This window comes from Gouania willdenowi, unplaced genomic scaffold (assembly GCF_900634775.1).
Source record: "Gouania willdenowi unplaced genomic scaffold, fGouWil2.1 scaffold_315_arrow_ctg1, whole genome shotgun sequence".
In the NCBI taxonomy this organism is placed as follows: Eukaryota; Metazoa; Chordata; class Actinopteri; order Blenniiformes; family Gobiesocidae; genus Gouania; species Gouania willdenowi.
In genome coordinates this window covers 137,837-151,798 of record NW_021145076.1, presented here as the reverse complement: position 1 = coordinate 151,798, position 13,962 = coordinate 137,837, and the positions used below count along the sequence as shown (strand labels likewise).

Here is a 13,962-nt window from a genome sequence, read left to right as displayed (position 1 = left end):
TTACTCATAAACATAAATGTCAAAAATCATGTTATGCCTCTTCTTTACTATATGGTTGCAGTAGATACCTCAAACTTTCTTTGTTCTCCCTTCTTCACTGGGACACATCTCAAAGAAGAGGCCTGGAAAGTGTCCTTCTGTGACATCTCACCACAGGGGGTCAGTGGGACAGTTCTGTGATCTTACAGCATCCTAAAGTTATCTGTTTGTAAAGGAGGGAGAAGACGGATGTTCTTCCCCCGTGTGGAGTCGTAAAAAGAGTTTGTACTGAATATTTCAAAGAGTTGAGTCAGTCTTCTCGGCTACGGTATTGGGTTCAAAGGCCGCATAGTGGATTAGCTATGCACCTCAAAGTTGCGGAGGCAGTTATTGTGTAAACAGTTTGTGATAAAGAAACAGGCTCCTTGGTTAATTCCTGCTAGGAAGAGGGTCTTTAGGCTTGATGTGGTTTTCTTCCCTACACCCACATACAACACAAAAATAAAATGTACCACAATTATACTCAACATATTTTAATTCTTTTTTTTAATTCAACTTTTATTTCATCACAATCCAAACACCAAATGTGAAACTTCTTTAATAAAATGTTTCCTCCCACTGTTGAGAAACATACATGTTAGGTTGGATGGAGTGTGTAACCAACCTGGAGAAGTGAATGGTTGCAGAGAACCATTGAATCTATTGTTGGTGAGACTTCATCATGACACTGATCATTCACTTTGATTGACAGGACAGATGATCAGAGGTGCTGAGTTTTTACCACCATGGTTTAAACCAGGACTAAAGTATGGGTGTAGTTTATGAGTGAAGCAGCAGTGAGTGAAGGAGTAGATCAGAGCTGCAGCATCTACATCATAAAAGGAGACCACACCCTCCTCATAGTCCACAAACACACCCACCTTCTCAGGAACACGTTTCAGATGAAGAATGACTGGATGATCTTCACATGCTTTATACACATTTCCATCTCTGAGTGCCACAGTCCAGTAACCATTCTTAAGGGTCTTAGTGATCTTTCCCTTCCTGTTGATGGATTCTTTAACCGCTCCTAAATCCCATTTAGTTTTTCCTTTAACCTGAACCTCAAAGTAAAATCTACCTGAACTGAAACTCTGTTTCCCTAAAACACAGGCACAAGGAGAAAATCTCTCTTTGTTGTGTGGAAGTTTCTTCTTCACATCACTGCAGTAAACTTGTTTTCCATCATCAGACAGGACAAGGTAAGGATTAGCTGTAAGAGGATCAAGAGTCACATCTACTGCAAACTGCTGCAGCCTCTTCATCTCAAACATCTTTATCATCATCATCTCGTCACTGAGTGTGTCCTCCAGCTGAGCCACAGCTCTCAGCACAGTTCCTTCATATGATGATGGATGGACCATGACCTCTGTCCAGTCCTTGGTGGCTGGAGGAGCTTTCAGGGAGCAGAAGTGTTGGAGGAGGTGGTCTTCAGAGTGGGAGAGCTGCTCCACCTCAGAGCTTCTCTTCATCAGCTCAGATATTTCCTCCTCCAGCTCTTTGATCAAACCTTCAGCCTCTCTCGCTTCTGCTTCCTGTTGCTCCTCCATCAGCTCCACCAGCTCCTTCAGGCCTCTCTCAACAAGCTCCATCAAAGCAGTGAACACCTCCACACCTTCAGCTTTCCCTCTGTCTGCTGCTTCCTTCTTGATCCTCACTGACTCTCTGATCTCCTCCAGCTTCTCTCGTCTCTTTTGGATCATCTGCTGAAGATAAACTTTCTTTTCTTCAAACAGATATTCTCCCAGAGGGACTAACTGGTGACTCCTGTGCTCCAAAACAGAACACATCAAGCAGACACGTGTCTGATCGCTCAGACAGAACAGCTCCAGAGGTTTGCTGTGCTTTGGACACATCCTGGATTCCAGGTTCTCCACAGGCTCCACCAGCTGATGTCTTCTCAGGCCTGATGCTGTCAGGTGAGGCTCCAGGTGAGTCTCACAGTAGGAGACCCCACAGTCCAGGCAGGACTTCAGGGCCTTCACTTTGGATCCAGTGCAGACGTCACAGGGAACTTCTCCTGGTGCTGCTGCTTTCTTCTCAGATTCACGTCTGAACTGAGAAACCATCTCACGCATCATAATATTGACCTTCAGCTGAGGTTTAGTGCTGAACACCTGATTACACACGGGACACCTGCTGGTGGTACTGGTGTCCCAGTATGTGCTGATGCATGTTTTGCAGAAGTTGTGTCCACATGGTGTGGTGACTGGATCAGTGAGCACCTCCAGACAGATGGAGCACAGGAAGTGATGTTCAGACGTCCCACTGCAGGCAGGAGACATGTCCACAAACTGAGGGACAGAGACAAGCAGCACATTAACAGGACACTCTCATTGTTGTGGAACGTTCCTTTACTAATGTTTCTGAGTCCATCTCACTGAGATCACCTCTAGTATTTAGCATTGATTCAGTCCTCCTGTAGTAATGTGGACAGTCGGCTGTGCCTCAGCAGCTGAATGTAAAAGTGCAATAGTTTGAATGTTTAAGGTTCAAATTAGTTCTAAGGTTCTCTCGTATTAACACTGGAATTTTTCTAAATTATAGGTTAGATTTTTTGCGCATTTTATTTTAATGTACAATCTTTTTTCTTTAAAATAACCAAGATATTGTGTATTAACAGACTAAAGTTTAATAGCACAAACCTTTAAAGTCTGCATGGACCACACACTACATTTAACAGTGATTTTGTTTGGGAACAAATTAAATTACTTTACTTGTAACTTATAAATACACGTAATTTCTGTGCAACTTGTGACTGAAATTCACAAGTTGTGATTAATCGTGATTATTTAGTCAGATTTGCAATTGATTGGCTATTTTTTTAATCCATTCACGGCTAATTTATATTAAAAAAAATACGTTTCCCATGAGCAGTAGAGACCTTTCTTAGATGATATCACACATCACATGAATTTTAATGGTGGGTGGTAGATGATGGAAACCAATGGCAAACTGTTTACACATTTAATCTCTAACCTGGAAACTGGTTAGAAATATTTGCACTTCAATCCTGTTTTTTTTTTTTCAAAATGAACATTACATTTATATCAAACCTCATTTGGAGTCGGTAGAATAAAAGTTAAAGATATGGAAAACGTCACGTTACCAAGTCTAAACTTTAGTTCAAGTTATCTTCAATGTTCCTCAAATAAAGATATCTATGTAGTTGTAGATATCTGAGAAGATGTTTGGACTTGGCAGAAGTAGAAAGTTGTTATTCTGTTTGTTTTATTCATTTTTATATTAACTAGTCACATTTCCTGAGATGCAATTGCCGTTTGCTAAAAAGCAAGTGTTGATTATCTAAAAAAGGAAACAAATGGTTCATTCATTCCTAAATCAAATATGTTGGTTTGTCATGTATGAATATAATTTCTCTTTAACTAAAAAAAATTGTTAATCTGCAGAATTTTCAGTAGAATACTGGATTACAAAAATATTCAATAGCTACAGCCTTGAAACATATTGTATACAATTATATATAGCATGTTGTTAGACGTGAATCCCTGTTTTAAATGTTAAGAAAGTGAGCTAAATGCTAAAAACAGCTAGAAAATCGTAACTTACCTTTGACGTTAGATGTCCCATAATTAAGCCCTTCAATGTTTAAAGGTGTTCCCATAAAAAGCAGCAGAGCAGCAATCCGTCACTTCCTTTCAGCAGCTCAATTCCAATGTTTCCTCAATTTACAATTTATATCTTGGGATAAAACAAAGTAATGATCACATGTTAAATGTGTCACATTAAAATTAGTAAATACTTGTTCCTGTTGATTTGAGGCCAGTGAAATATGGGCCTGTCATAATACGTAATAATAATAATAATAATAATATGTAGCTTTACATGCAGTGAGACATTCCGTTATAGTTTCTGATGTATATACTGTATTATATGCCGCTAACACACGCACACACACACACACACACACACACACACACACACACACACACACACACACACACACACACACACACACACAGTATATAATGATTCAATTCAGACTAAATGTTAAATGTTAAAATGAACAAATTTAAAATGAGCTTTTATGACAAAGTCGTTCCAAAGATCGTTCAATATCAGCTCATTCACACAAGATTATTACTAAATATGTAAACACATTTAGATTAAAACAAGCAGTATTTACTTTCTGGATTGTGGGAAATCACAAAATTAGTCATTAAAGTTGACATTATTATTAGAAACTCACTTTGGTCTCAAACGTTGCTCACTGATGACATCTGCTGGTCAACGTTAATCTATATTATTAAAGCTACTTTAGTCGTTTCTGACGGTGCACGAGGAGATTCTGTAGAATGGTGGAGATTTTGCAGCTTTCATCTTTGCCTGAGTTGACATGACAACCTGTCAACATTGAGCTTTCATCTTAGCCTGAGTTGCTATGACAACCTGTCAACATTGAGCTTCCATTTTAGCCTAAGTTGACAAGACAACCTATCAACATTGATCTTCCTTTTTAGCTTGAGTTGCCATGACAACCTGTCAACATTGATCTGATCAAAGCTGCCTTTTGTGAATAAATGTGTGTCATATTATCATAGGAAGATCAAATATATTAAATTAAATAATGCAAACACACACATTTTACTCCTCATAGTGGATATACTGTATGTATGGACTGTTACATCAGGCATAATTACTACCAATGAGGGAGCGTCTTATACAACAATAGAAAACTAATGAACATTTTATTTACCAGGGGGCGCTGTTGGCCAAAAACTTACATATAAGTCGCTTCATTGTATAAGTCACAGAGGTGTAGAGTACTGATATATCCTCAAGTAGAAGTACAAGTAATTCACACATAAAATACTCAAGTACAAGTAGAAAGTAGCTCAATTAAATAGTACTCAAAGTCAAAGTTACTAGTTACTTTCACCCCCACAGTTATTGTTGGTTCTCTTACATACAGTAAACATCTCATGTAGAAACCAAAAAAGGAAAAAAATGAAATCTTTCATAATTGGAATCTAATTTATTTTCCACAAAGGCATCTGTATTAAATAAAAGGTTTGTCAAAATGTAAATTAAAAAATAAATAAATAAATAATGGCAGTCTGCTGGGGTCTCGCGCAGGGGGCTCTCTGGGCCCTCCCCTCGGGGGGTTGGGTGCTTGGGTATGGGTGGGTGGAGGGGGCGGGATGCTGGCGGGGGGCCTTATGGTTGGGTGGTTGGGGTCGGTGGCGGGATGCGCTGGGTGCTCGGCTGCTTGGGGCTTCTTTGGATGTGTGTGTGTGGGGGCTGTGGCTGCCTCTCGGCCTGGGATCTTGGGGGCGTCTGGGGGGCTGCTCGGCCGTGGGGGGATGGCCTGGGGCGCCCTGGCCCCCGCTATTTCTGCTGGCCTGGCTGCATCTGCAGGCCCGGGGCAGTTCCTGGGTTTGCAGTAGCGGTTTTTGCACATATACTGGTCTACGATGCACTAACACGCCTTGGGTTGTGGGCTAAAACTCATACTGGGTTTAACTTTAGATGCGTTAATCCAAAATACCTGCTTTGGGTATTTCCACTCATTCGTTCCCCCTGTCCACAGCCACCGGCTTGATTGCACAACATAATAAGCACAATATGTTCTACAGAGTCACATCTCACCGTCACTGTGGGATAGTCTATTCTTTCCCACCCTTTCTATTTCCTACCTTGAGTCTCTCCTCCCTGCTCCCCCCCTCCCCCTCCACTTAGGTGTAACACTGCTCTCCCTTTTTATATCCTCGCTATAATAAAAGATTTCTTACCCTTCCTTAGGGAGGGCTGGTGATGGTCACAATTAAGCAATACATTAAAATCTATTTATTTTATTGCAATAACAAAACATGCATTGCTGTCTCATAATGATTGCACTTCTTGTAGTGTTGACCTTTGACAGCATGTGCAGACAAGGAAAAAAAAAAAAATCTGGTTGGTCGGCTATGATGTGATGCATTTGTTGTTGTCTAGTCATTTCATTTTTTGTAGTTTCACAATGTCTGTTGATCATTTTAAAACAGAAAATAATTTACTCAGTAGCGGTTGTGTGAAGAAATGTAATAAACTACTTCTTTTAAAACGCACTTGTACAAATAAAATTAGTGATTTAGAAATATACTAAAGTACGAGTACCCATCAAGGCAACATTTTTAAATGAAAAAGGCATGACTTATATTACAGATATTACAACAGATACACACTTTCACTGTGTGTATCACTGTCACTGTGTGTATCGCTGTCACTGTGTGTATCACTGTGTGTGTAACTGTGTATCACTGCGTGTATCACTGTCACTGTGTGTCACTGTGTATATCACTTTCACTGTGTGTATCACTGTCACTGTGTGTATCGCTGTATATCACTGTCACTGTGTGTATCACTGTGTGTGTATCATTGTGTGTATCACTGTGTGTGTAACTGTGTGTATCACTGTGTGTGTAACTGTGTGTATCACTGTGTGTAACTGTGTGTATCACTGTGTGTAACTGTGTGTATCACTGTGTGTGTAACTGTGTGTATAACTGTGTGTATCACTGTCACCGTGTGTGTAACTGTGTGTATCACTGTGTGTATCACTGTGTGTATCGCTGTGTGTATCACTGTGTGTAACTGTGTGTATCACTGTGTAAAACAGCTGAGCTACAAACAATTATTATTTGTTAGTTTTTCATCTTTTGACCACATGTTAAAATGGCACCTATATTTAGTACCAGCGGGCCCAGGAATGAGGTGGATCACAGTGACAATAGAATAAATCAGCTCCATTCTGTCTGAATGTATTTCACAATGTCTTTGTTTTATATTATAATGAGATTAGCCTTTGACCCTAAATATGCTGGGATGGATGATGATGTATTGTTTTCACAGACTCCTACTCTCACCTCTAGTCAGCATGGCAGTGAGGACGATGTCACAGGCCCAGATATCAGTAGATTAAGCTCTGTACTCTGATTGGCTGAGAAGCTCTGGGGCCACATATGGAAGCGTCCCACAGAGGCGACTCAGTAGACGCTCTCGCTCTTTGAAACAAAACATGGTGGCGAGGCTGAAGTCGGTGAGCTTTAGATTATCAAAAAAACAAGATAGAATTTATAAAGAAAATCTTTAGAATGTTCCAGTAAACGCAGGTCTGACCTCATCGTTATCGTTCAGCAGAATGTTCTCTGGTTTATGTCACTGTGTGTGATACCGTCACCGTGATGGTTCTTCTGTAAGAATAATAAAACAGAACTATGATTTACATAACTGAACCTTATGCACTTTAACAATGACAGATGTTTGAAACCTGTGTGTGTCTCTGCCATCCCAACATCTGGCTCTTTAAATAATTAAAAAAAAAATAATAATTATCACAAAACAACAAAGGCTAAAGTCAGGTTAGAATAAACTTATCAGTAAAGAGACAAAATTATACATTTAGTTTAGGTTGATTCACCAAAATGGTTCTATCCACTAAGAGGCAATTAAAAGAATGATAAATGTGTCCTAATCAAGTGTCGGATTATCTGCATCTAAAATCTACATTGTAGAAAAAAAGTTGGTTTAAAAAACAAAACAAAAAAAACCTTCAAAATCATCACAAAAAATCTTTTAAAAAAAAATAAAAATAGCAAAAATTAAAAGAAAAATCTAAAAAAAAAAAAAAAAACACCCCAAAAAACTAAAAATTGTAAAAATATTTTGAAAAGAACAAAAATAATAAAAATATACATAAAAACAAAATATGACAAAAAACCTGAAAAATCTTAAATAAATTTTTTTTAAAAATCTAAACCCCCTCACAAATTAAAAATGACAGAAAAACCACAGAAACTCACAAACTCCACATAATACTAAAAATTGTAAAAACACAAAATAAAAAAGCAAAACAAACAAAACGTGTAAAAAACAAAATGACAAAATAACTCAGTCTATATATAGGCTTATTGTGCACTTTTAAAATATAATTGTTTTTATTGGATTCATTGATGTTATTTTTTAGGGTCCTTTAATTTCGTTTTTATTTATTTTATTCAATTGTAGAATATTCTTTCTTTTCAGATTAAAGGGATAGTTCGCCTATTTAAGACATGACGTTGTATGCAATCCTCACCAGCACTATAGTGCATACACATTGTCTCACTCAGTAGTCACCTCCCTGGTCCGAGTTCTGGCCGTTTGAAGTTGGTCAAGAAAGTAGTCCCGGTTAGTTTCCGGGGCCACAAAACTGTGCGTTTTTAATAGAAAAAAATATATGCGTTTGAAAGCTTGATTCATTTACATCACAAAACCGCCCACAAAAAAAATTCATACCTCCAGTTTTAATCGGCACTATTTTCTCTTCCGTTTCCATCAATCCGCGCTGCCGTCAACGTCATCGGTGCGCCTAATCCCATCAGCTGTTGATAGCGCGACTCGCGGACAACATGTCTGACTCCGAAACTTCCGATGATGAATGCAATTTTAGCACAATATCAGATGAAACAGATGATGAAGAAAGTAATTTGAGCAAAACGCCAAAGGGATACCTTTATGAACCGGAGTACACAGATGCTGAACTTCAGCAGATGAAGATAGAACTGCCCTAACTGTATGTGACTTCAAGCACACTTATAAACACGATGATACCAACACACGTTACAGACAATAACAGCAATAGCGAGGCATCATATATTGCTATCATTGCCCTGGTTAGCTCAGTGTAGCCTAAACACTGACGTTAGCTTCAAAATCAAGGTGTCGTATGCAACATCAAGTTAGTAAATAGAGCTTACCCGTGGTACTGGTATAGCAGCAGTATTCAAAATGCGTTTTTTGCTGTTTCCTCGGTTGGGGATGTAATCGTCCTCGCTGAAGTGAGCACTGCACACACGAAAATCCTTTGTACTGGATATTTTCGCTCCCACAGAATAGCCGATGGCAACCAGCCAAAGTTGTCTCATAGTTATATCAGAAACTGGAAAACGATGGAAGCTGAACGGTGATCCCGGCACATTTTTGTGGTCACAACCTGGGAATTTACAAGTTTGTACCATTGTTAATGTACATACGTTTTACTTTCTCTTGCTACGGTCTTCCGTCGTTGCTATTAGAGTGTGTAAACCCTATTATCGGAACATGCGTGCTGACGTTGACGGCAGCGCGGATTGATGGAAACGGAAGAGAAAATAGTGCCGATTAAAACTGGAGGTATGAATTTTTTTTGTGGGCGGTTTTGTGATGTAAATGAATCAAGCTTTCAAACGCATATATTAACCCTAACCCATATTATAAACGCACAGTTTTGTGGCCCCGGAAACTAACCGGGACTACTTTCTTGAACATCTTCAAGCGGCCAGAACTCGGACCAGGGAGATGACCACTGAGTGAGACAATGTGTATGCACTATAGTGCTGGTGAGGATTGCATACGACGTCATGTCTTAAATAGGCGAACTATCCCTTTAATACTGTAAAACAGGGGTGAGGCTGCAGTAAAGCATAAAACCTTTTTTAATCATTGATTTTTATACCATACTTACACCTGTTCCAACTCAACTAAGAGTGTTGAAGCAGGTGTTCGAGTGTCATTTCTTCATTTTTGTGCACCCCCCAACGCAAGTGCACAAAATGACAGAAAAATATACACAACAATAACAAAACAACAAAAATACACAAAGCAAAGAAACACACACAAAAAACAGTTTTGTTCTTGAATGTATTGATGATCAGATGATGACGACATTGACTTTTAAAATGTGGTCCTCTGATCACAAACATTTGTCTGCAGTCCTTGCTGTGATAAAACGTGTCTATCTCTGGCACTAAAAAGGTGGCACATGATCCAGACCAATCATCAATCAGCTCAGCCAATCAGAGAACATACAGTGTGATCCACTCTGCCTCCTGAGCCAAGACCATCAACAGTAACATTTCCTGCTTCCCAGAGCGCCCACAGGGAATTGTGTCCTTCTTGTGCAGGAAGTAGAGGATGCTGCTGAGGAAGACCAGCAGCATCAGACACAGAATGATCACCATGGTGATCGCCCACTGCCCTCAACTACAGAAAGACAGAGACACAACACACACACACACACACACACACACACACACACACACAGGTCTTGTTGTGTCTTTAGATACACTAAAAGTCCTTTTTGCTGGATTTACACATTGGACAAACTTTTTCTCACATTATAGCTCCAAAACACAAACTTCAAACATCACTAAATTATTACATTTTAATTTAACTAAATCATTTTCTTTTATTCAGATATATTTCACACAAAGACATTTTGCACATTATTGCTGTCTATCACGTGTTTTGGCTCCGGGCCATTCTGTTTCCACCAACATAGCTCCAGCTCTCGGAGCCAAAAACCGGGGCTACGCTGGCCCCGCATAGCTTCTGGTCTACAGGCCAGCTCTGAAGTGGGCGGGAGGAAGGGACCCTCCAAAGGCGGGGCTATAAATGTCTTGCAAGAAACGAAGGTCAGCCATTTTCTTTCGACTCGACTGGAGTTCATACCGCGTGATACCCAGAAAAGCCGAAATGGATAGTAAACATCTTAAGCAGCAATGGTCCGAGTCGGAAACACAGCGCTTTGTGGTGCTGTGGAGTAACGAGGAGGTACAGGAGAAGCTCAACTCTGCCACGCGGAACAAGCCGGACAGTCGACCAACTTTTAAATAAGTTGAAGAAACTCAAAAAGGACTTCCGTGACCAGAAGCGAGAGCTTGGGCGCAGCGGCAGTGGAAGGGTGGTCAGCCCACATTTAGAAATGTTGAACGCTGTGCTTGGGGACCGCCCAGCCAACGTGTCGACCAGGGCATTGTGCTCGGCTGTGCTCGAGGAAACGGCAACAGAACCCGGTAAGTTTGAATGCTGTTAGCTAGTTGTGAGAATGTTTATCATTAAGCCCCTCTGCTAGCTCGTCAATAGCTTCGTCAGCGGCTTCCATGGGTAAGATACTATGTAAACAAACTAACAATCCTGTATTTGAACTCATCCTGAAATCTACTGGTAATGACTAACAGTAATGTCTTACTTGTTTATGTCTGTTGTGTTCTGTCTGCATGGACCTATCACTATGTGTCTGAAATAAAGTTTTGATGATGATGGTTTCCCATATGCTTTTTGTTTAGGTAAGAGGAAGAGGGACTCGATTGGGGAAGTCCTCCAATATATGGAGAAGTCTGACGAGGTGTTTCTGTTGGAAGGCAGGGAGGACCGTCAACTCTCAGAGGCGATTCTGGAGAGCCTAACGAACATGGACGCCCAGGGATCAAACATTATAGCTCCTGATGGAGGAGCAGGGGAAGAAGTAATGTGCTTTTTCCCCCTGAGAACATGTACATACTGTATAATATTGTCAATAAAAGTTTGTTTGAAGTGATGTGTTTTCTCTCTAATTTCAAAAGACATTTTTCATATTTAGTTTTACTAGTCTTCTTCTTCACATGTAGAAAATGCACTTACTCACAAGTCATATATGTAGTTTTCAAACCGTTGCTGAATATTACCAATTCTCACAATATAATGTAAAATATAGAGACAGTAGTTTAGTAAATATTAACTTTAAATGCGTACATATGTCATGACTACGGTGGCTGGGAAGTGTCAGGTGAATGCATTTAAAGAAATGAACACAAATGCAAAAAGGTCACAACACGAATGCAAAATGGCCACAACGGAAGTGTTTCCGACGGACCGGTATTACAGACGGACACGTTTCTGGCGGATGTTTTTAACCCACCAGAACAGAGAAGAACAAGAAGAATACATCAAAACGCGTATGAAAGTAAGTGAAAGTTGATGAGGATACTCTTATATTTTTCATATCAGTCTATCATATAATACCCGTCCGTCTGTAATACCGGTCCGTCGGAAACACTTCCGTTGTGGCCGGTTTGCATTTGTGTTCGTTTCTGTAAATGCATTCACCTGACACTTCCCAGCCACCGTACATTACTACCACTCCTTCCTTGCGAATGATATGGTTTTATTAATTTTGCTGTGATCACATTGACCCACATATGGTAAATTGTGTCTAGGTCTGCATCAGCTGGATTATGTTTAGAATTTCTTTTAACCCGACATTCAAAGTGTTCCGTACTTTACATTCACAGATGTATATTATAGTAATAATATATGTACATACCGGTCAGTTAAAAATGTAGTTGTAGCTTACAGTACAATCACAAATCTATGGTAACCAGATTTTCTTTCTCAGAAATTAGTTTTAGATGTTGTTATACTGTCACATATACAACTAAACAATATGCACCAGCTCAGATATATTGTCACTATTGTTTTTTATGTGTATATAATGTTATTGCTCTTACTTTTTTATTCTGTCACTCTTTAATTCCTGTACTCTAATCTTTAAGGCCCTGATGGAAAGCTTAAATGTTTGTTACAACATATAGCAAATGTAATTTTAGTGTCTTTGCATTTTATTTGTGGAAATTTCAGGCGGTGAAGGTCCTAACCCCTTTGTTGAATAAAACAGTATTGGACTGTCATTTTAAATGTATTGAAAAACAGACATTACCCTTTATTATTATTCTTTATTTCTGATGAACAAGACAATTACATTCATGGAAATAAATACACATATCAATATCTTTGGTTCCCAAAGCTGTACAGATAACATTTCCAGCCACATCACAAACCAATTGGGTTATTCTGCTTGATTGAAATACTGCCCTGATGTCAGCCCCCTCTGCATTGCCAGTGTCGGGCAGTGGTTGGACAGGAGGCTGATTGTGTTCCAATCCAGCAGTCCGCCCCTCAATGAAGTTGTCCCCATGCTCTTCACATATGTTATGGAGAACACAGCAGGCCATCGCCATCTTCTTGCTCAGCTCTAGCTTACAGTTATTTCTTTATAGGAGACACCTCCAGCGACCTTTTAGTCTCCCAAAAGCCATTTCAACCACAGATCGAGCACTGCTCAGTCTGTAGTTGTACGTGTGCTGCTCAGGGGTCAGTCTGCCTGTGTCTGAAAATGGTTTCATGAGCCAGTTCTGTATTGGGTATGCTGGGTCACCAATAAGGTAATCTGATCTCAACTGTCTGCATGTTTCAAACTGTAGGCTTCAAACTAATAATAAACTGGAATATTAGCATTTCCTGAAGTTCAAGTGAGGATGCATAGCTGAGACACCCCCCCCCACCCACACACACACACACACACACACACACAGATATCAAAGAACGCAGAATCTGTCACGCGATCCACCAATCAGGAGCCAGCAGAATGAATATCAGTGTGAATTTCACTGTGACATCATCACACACTGCCGATGACATCATCAGGAGCTGGTCACACATCAAAGGACTCAGCAGCACATTGAGTATTCTTTAATGAGGGACAACCTTCTGAGAGAAACACAATAACCCACAAACTCCTTGGACTCAGTGAATTTACTTAATCTCTGTCACTCTGACAACAGTTATATTTTTGATCTAATCATAGAAGTGCATCAGTTCAATGTAAAGAGTCTGGAACAAACATGCTTTGAAGCTCTGAAGGATCACCTCTGTCCAGAAAAATGCATCGGGCTGTGGCAGTTTACTAAAGTCTGGTATATTCCCATTTTGTTTCAACTGAAGTATGAGGCCTTTCACTTTATCTATGAGAATTTTGAGGAAGTTTCACTCTGTGAAGAATTTTTGCAGCTTGCGGAGCAGGAGCTGGCTGATATCCTGGGTCAGGATGACCTTACTGTGACCAAGGAGAGCACAGTTTATCAAAGTGTTTTAAGATGGATAAACCACATGCCTGAGGAACGACAGGGAGCCATTTCTACTCTGTTACCAAAGGTACGACTGGGGCTGATGGACAAAAGTTACATCACAGACAATGTGCTTAACAATGATGTGGTAAAAACAAACTCTGAGTCACACCTCTTGGTCTCTGATACCCTTAAAGTCATGTCTCAACCTTCGTTACTCTGCTCTGAGTCTGGGATCAACAACACCTTGTTTTGCTGTCGC

At 39.9% G+C, this 13,962-nt stretch overlaps 1 protein-coding gene across 2 annotated transcripts in view; it reads right to left on the bottom strand.

The window, feature by feature from the left end:
* Positions 1-605: 605 nt before the first annotated feature.
* LOC114459458 (E3 ubiquitin-protein ligase TRIM39-like) overlaps positions 606-13,962 on the bottom strand; it is a 55,517-nt gene continuing 42,160 nt past the window's right edge. Inside the window, exons 1-3 of one of the 2 annotated variants that reach the window (XM_028441708.1) lie at positions 4,229-4,360; positions 3,589-3,720; positions 606-2,312 (exon numbers count right to left, since the gene is read on the bottom strand). In XM_028441708.1, the coding sequence (XP_028297509.1) occupies positions 711-2,312; positions 3,589-3,609 (1,623 nt within the window). In that variant the 5' untranslated portion in view covers positions 3,610-3,720; positions 4,229-4,360 and the 3' untranslated portion in view covers positions 606-710. Of the gene's footprint in view, positions 2,313-3,588; positions 3,721-4,228; positions 4,361-13,962 lie in introns of those variants that run through there. The other variant, XM_028441709.1, reaches the window with a different exon arrangement.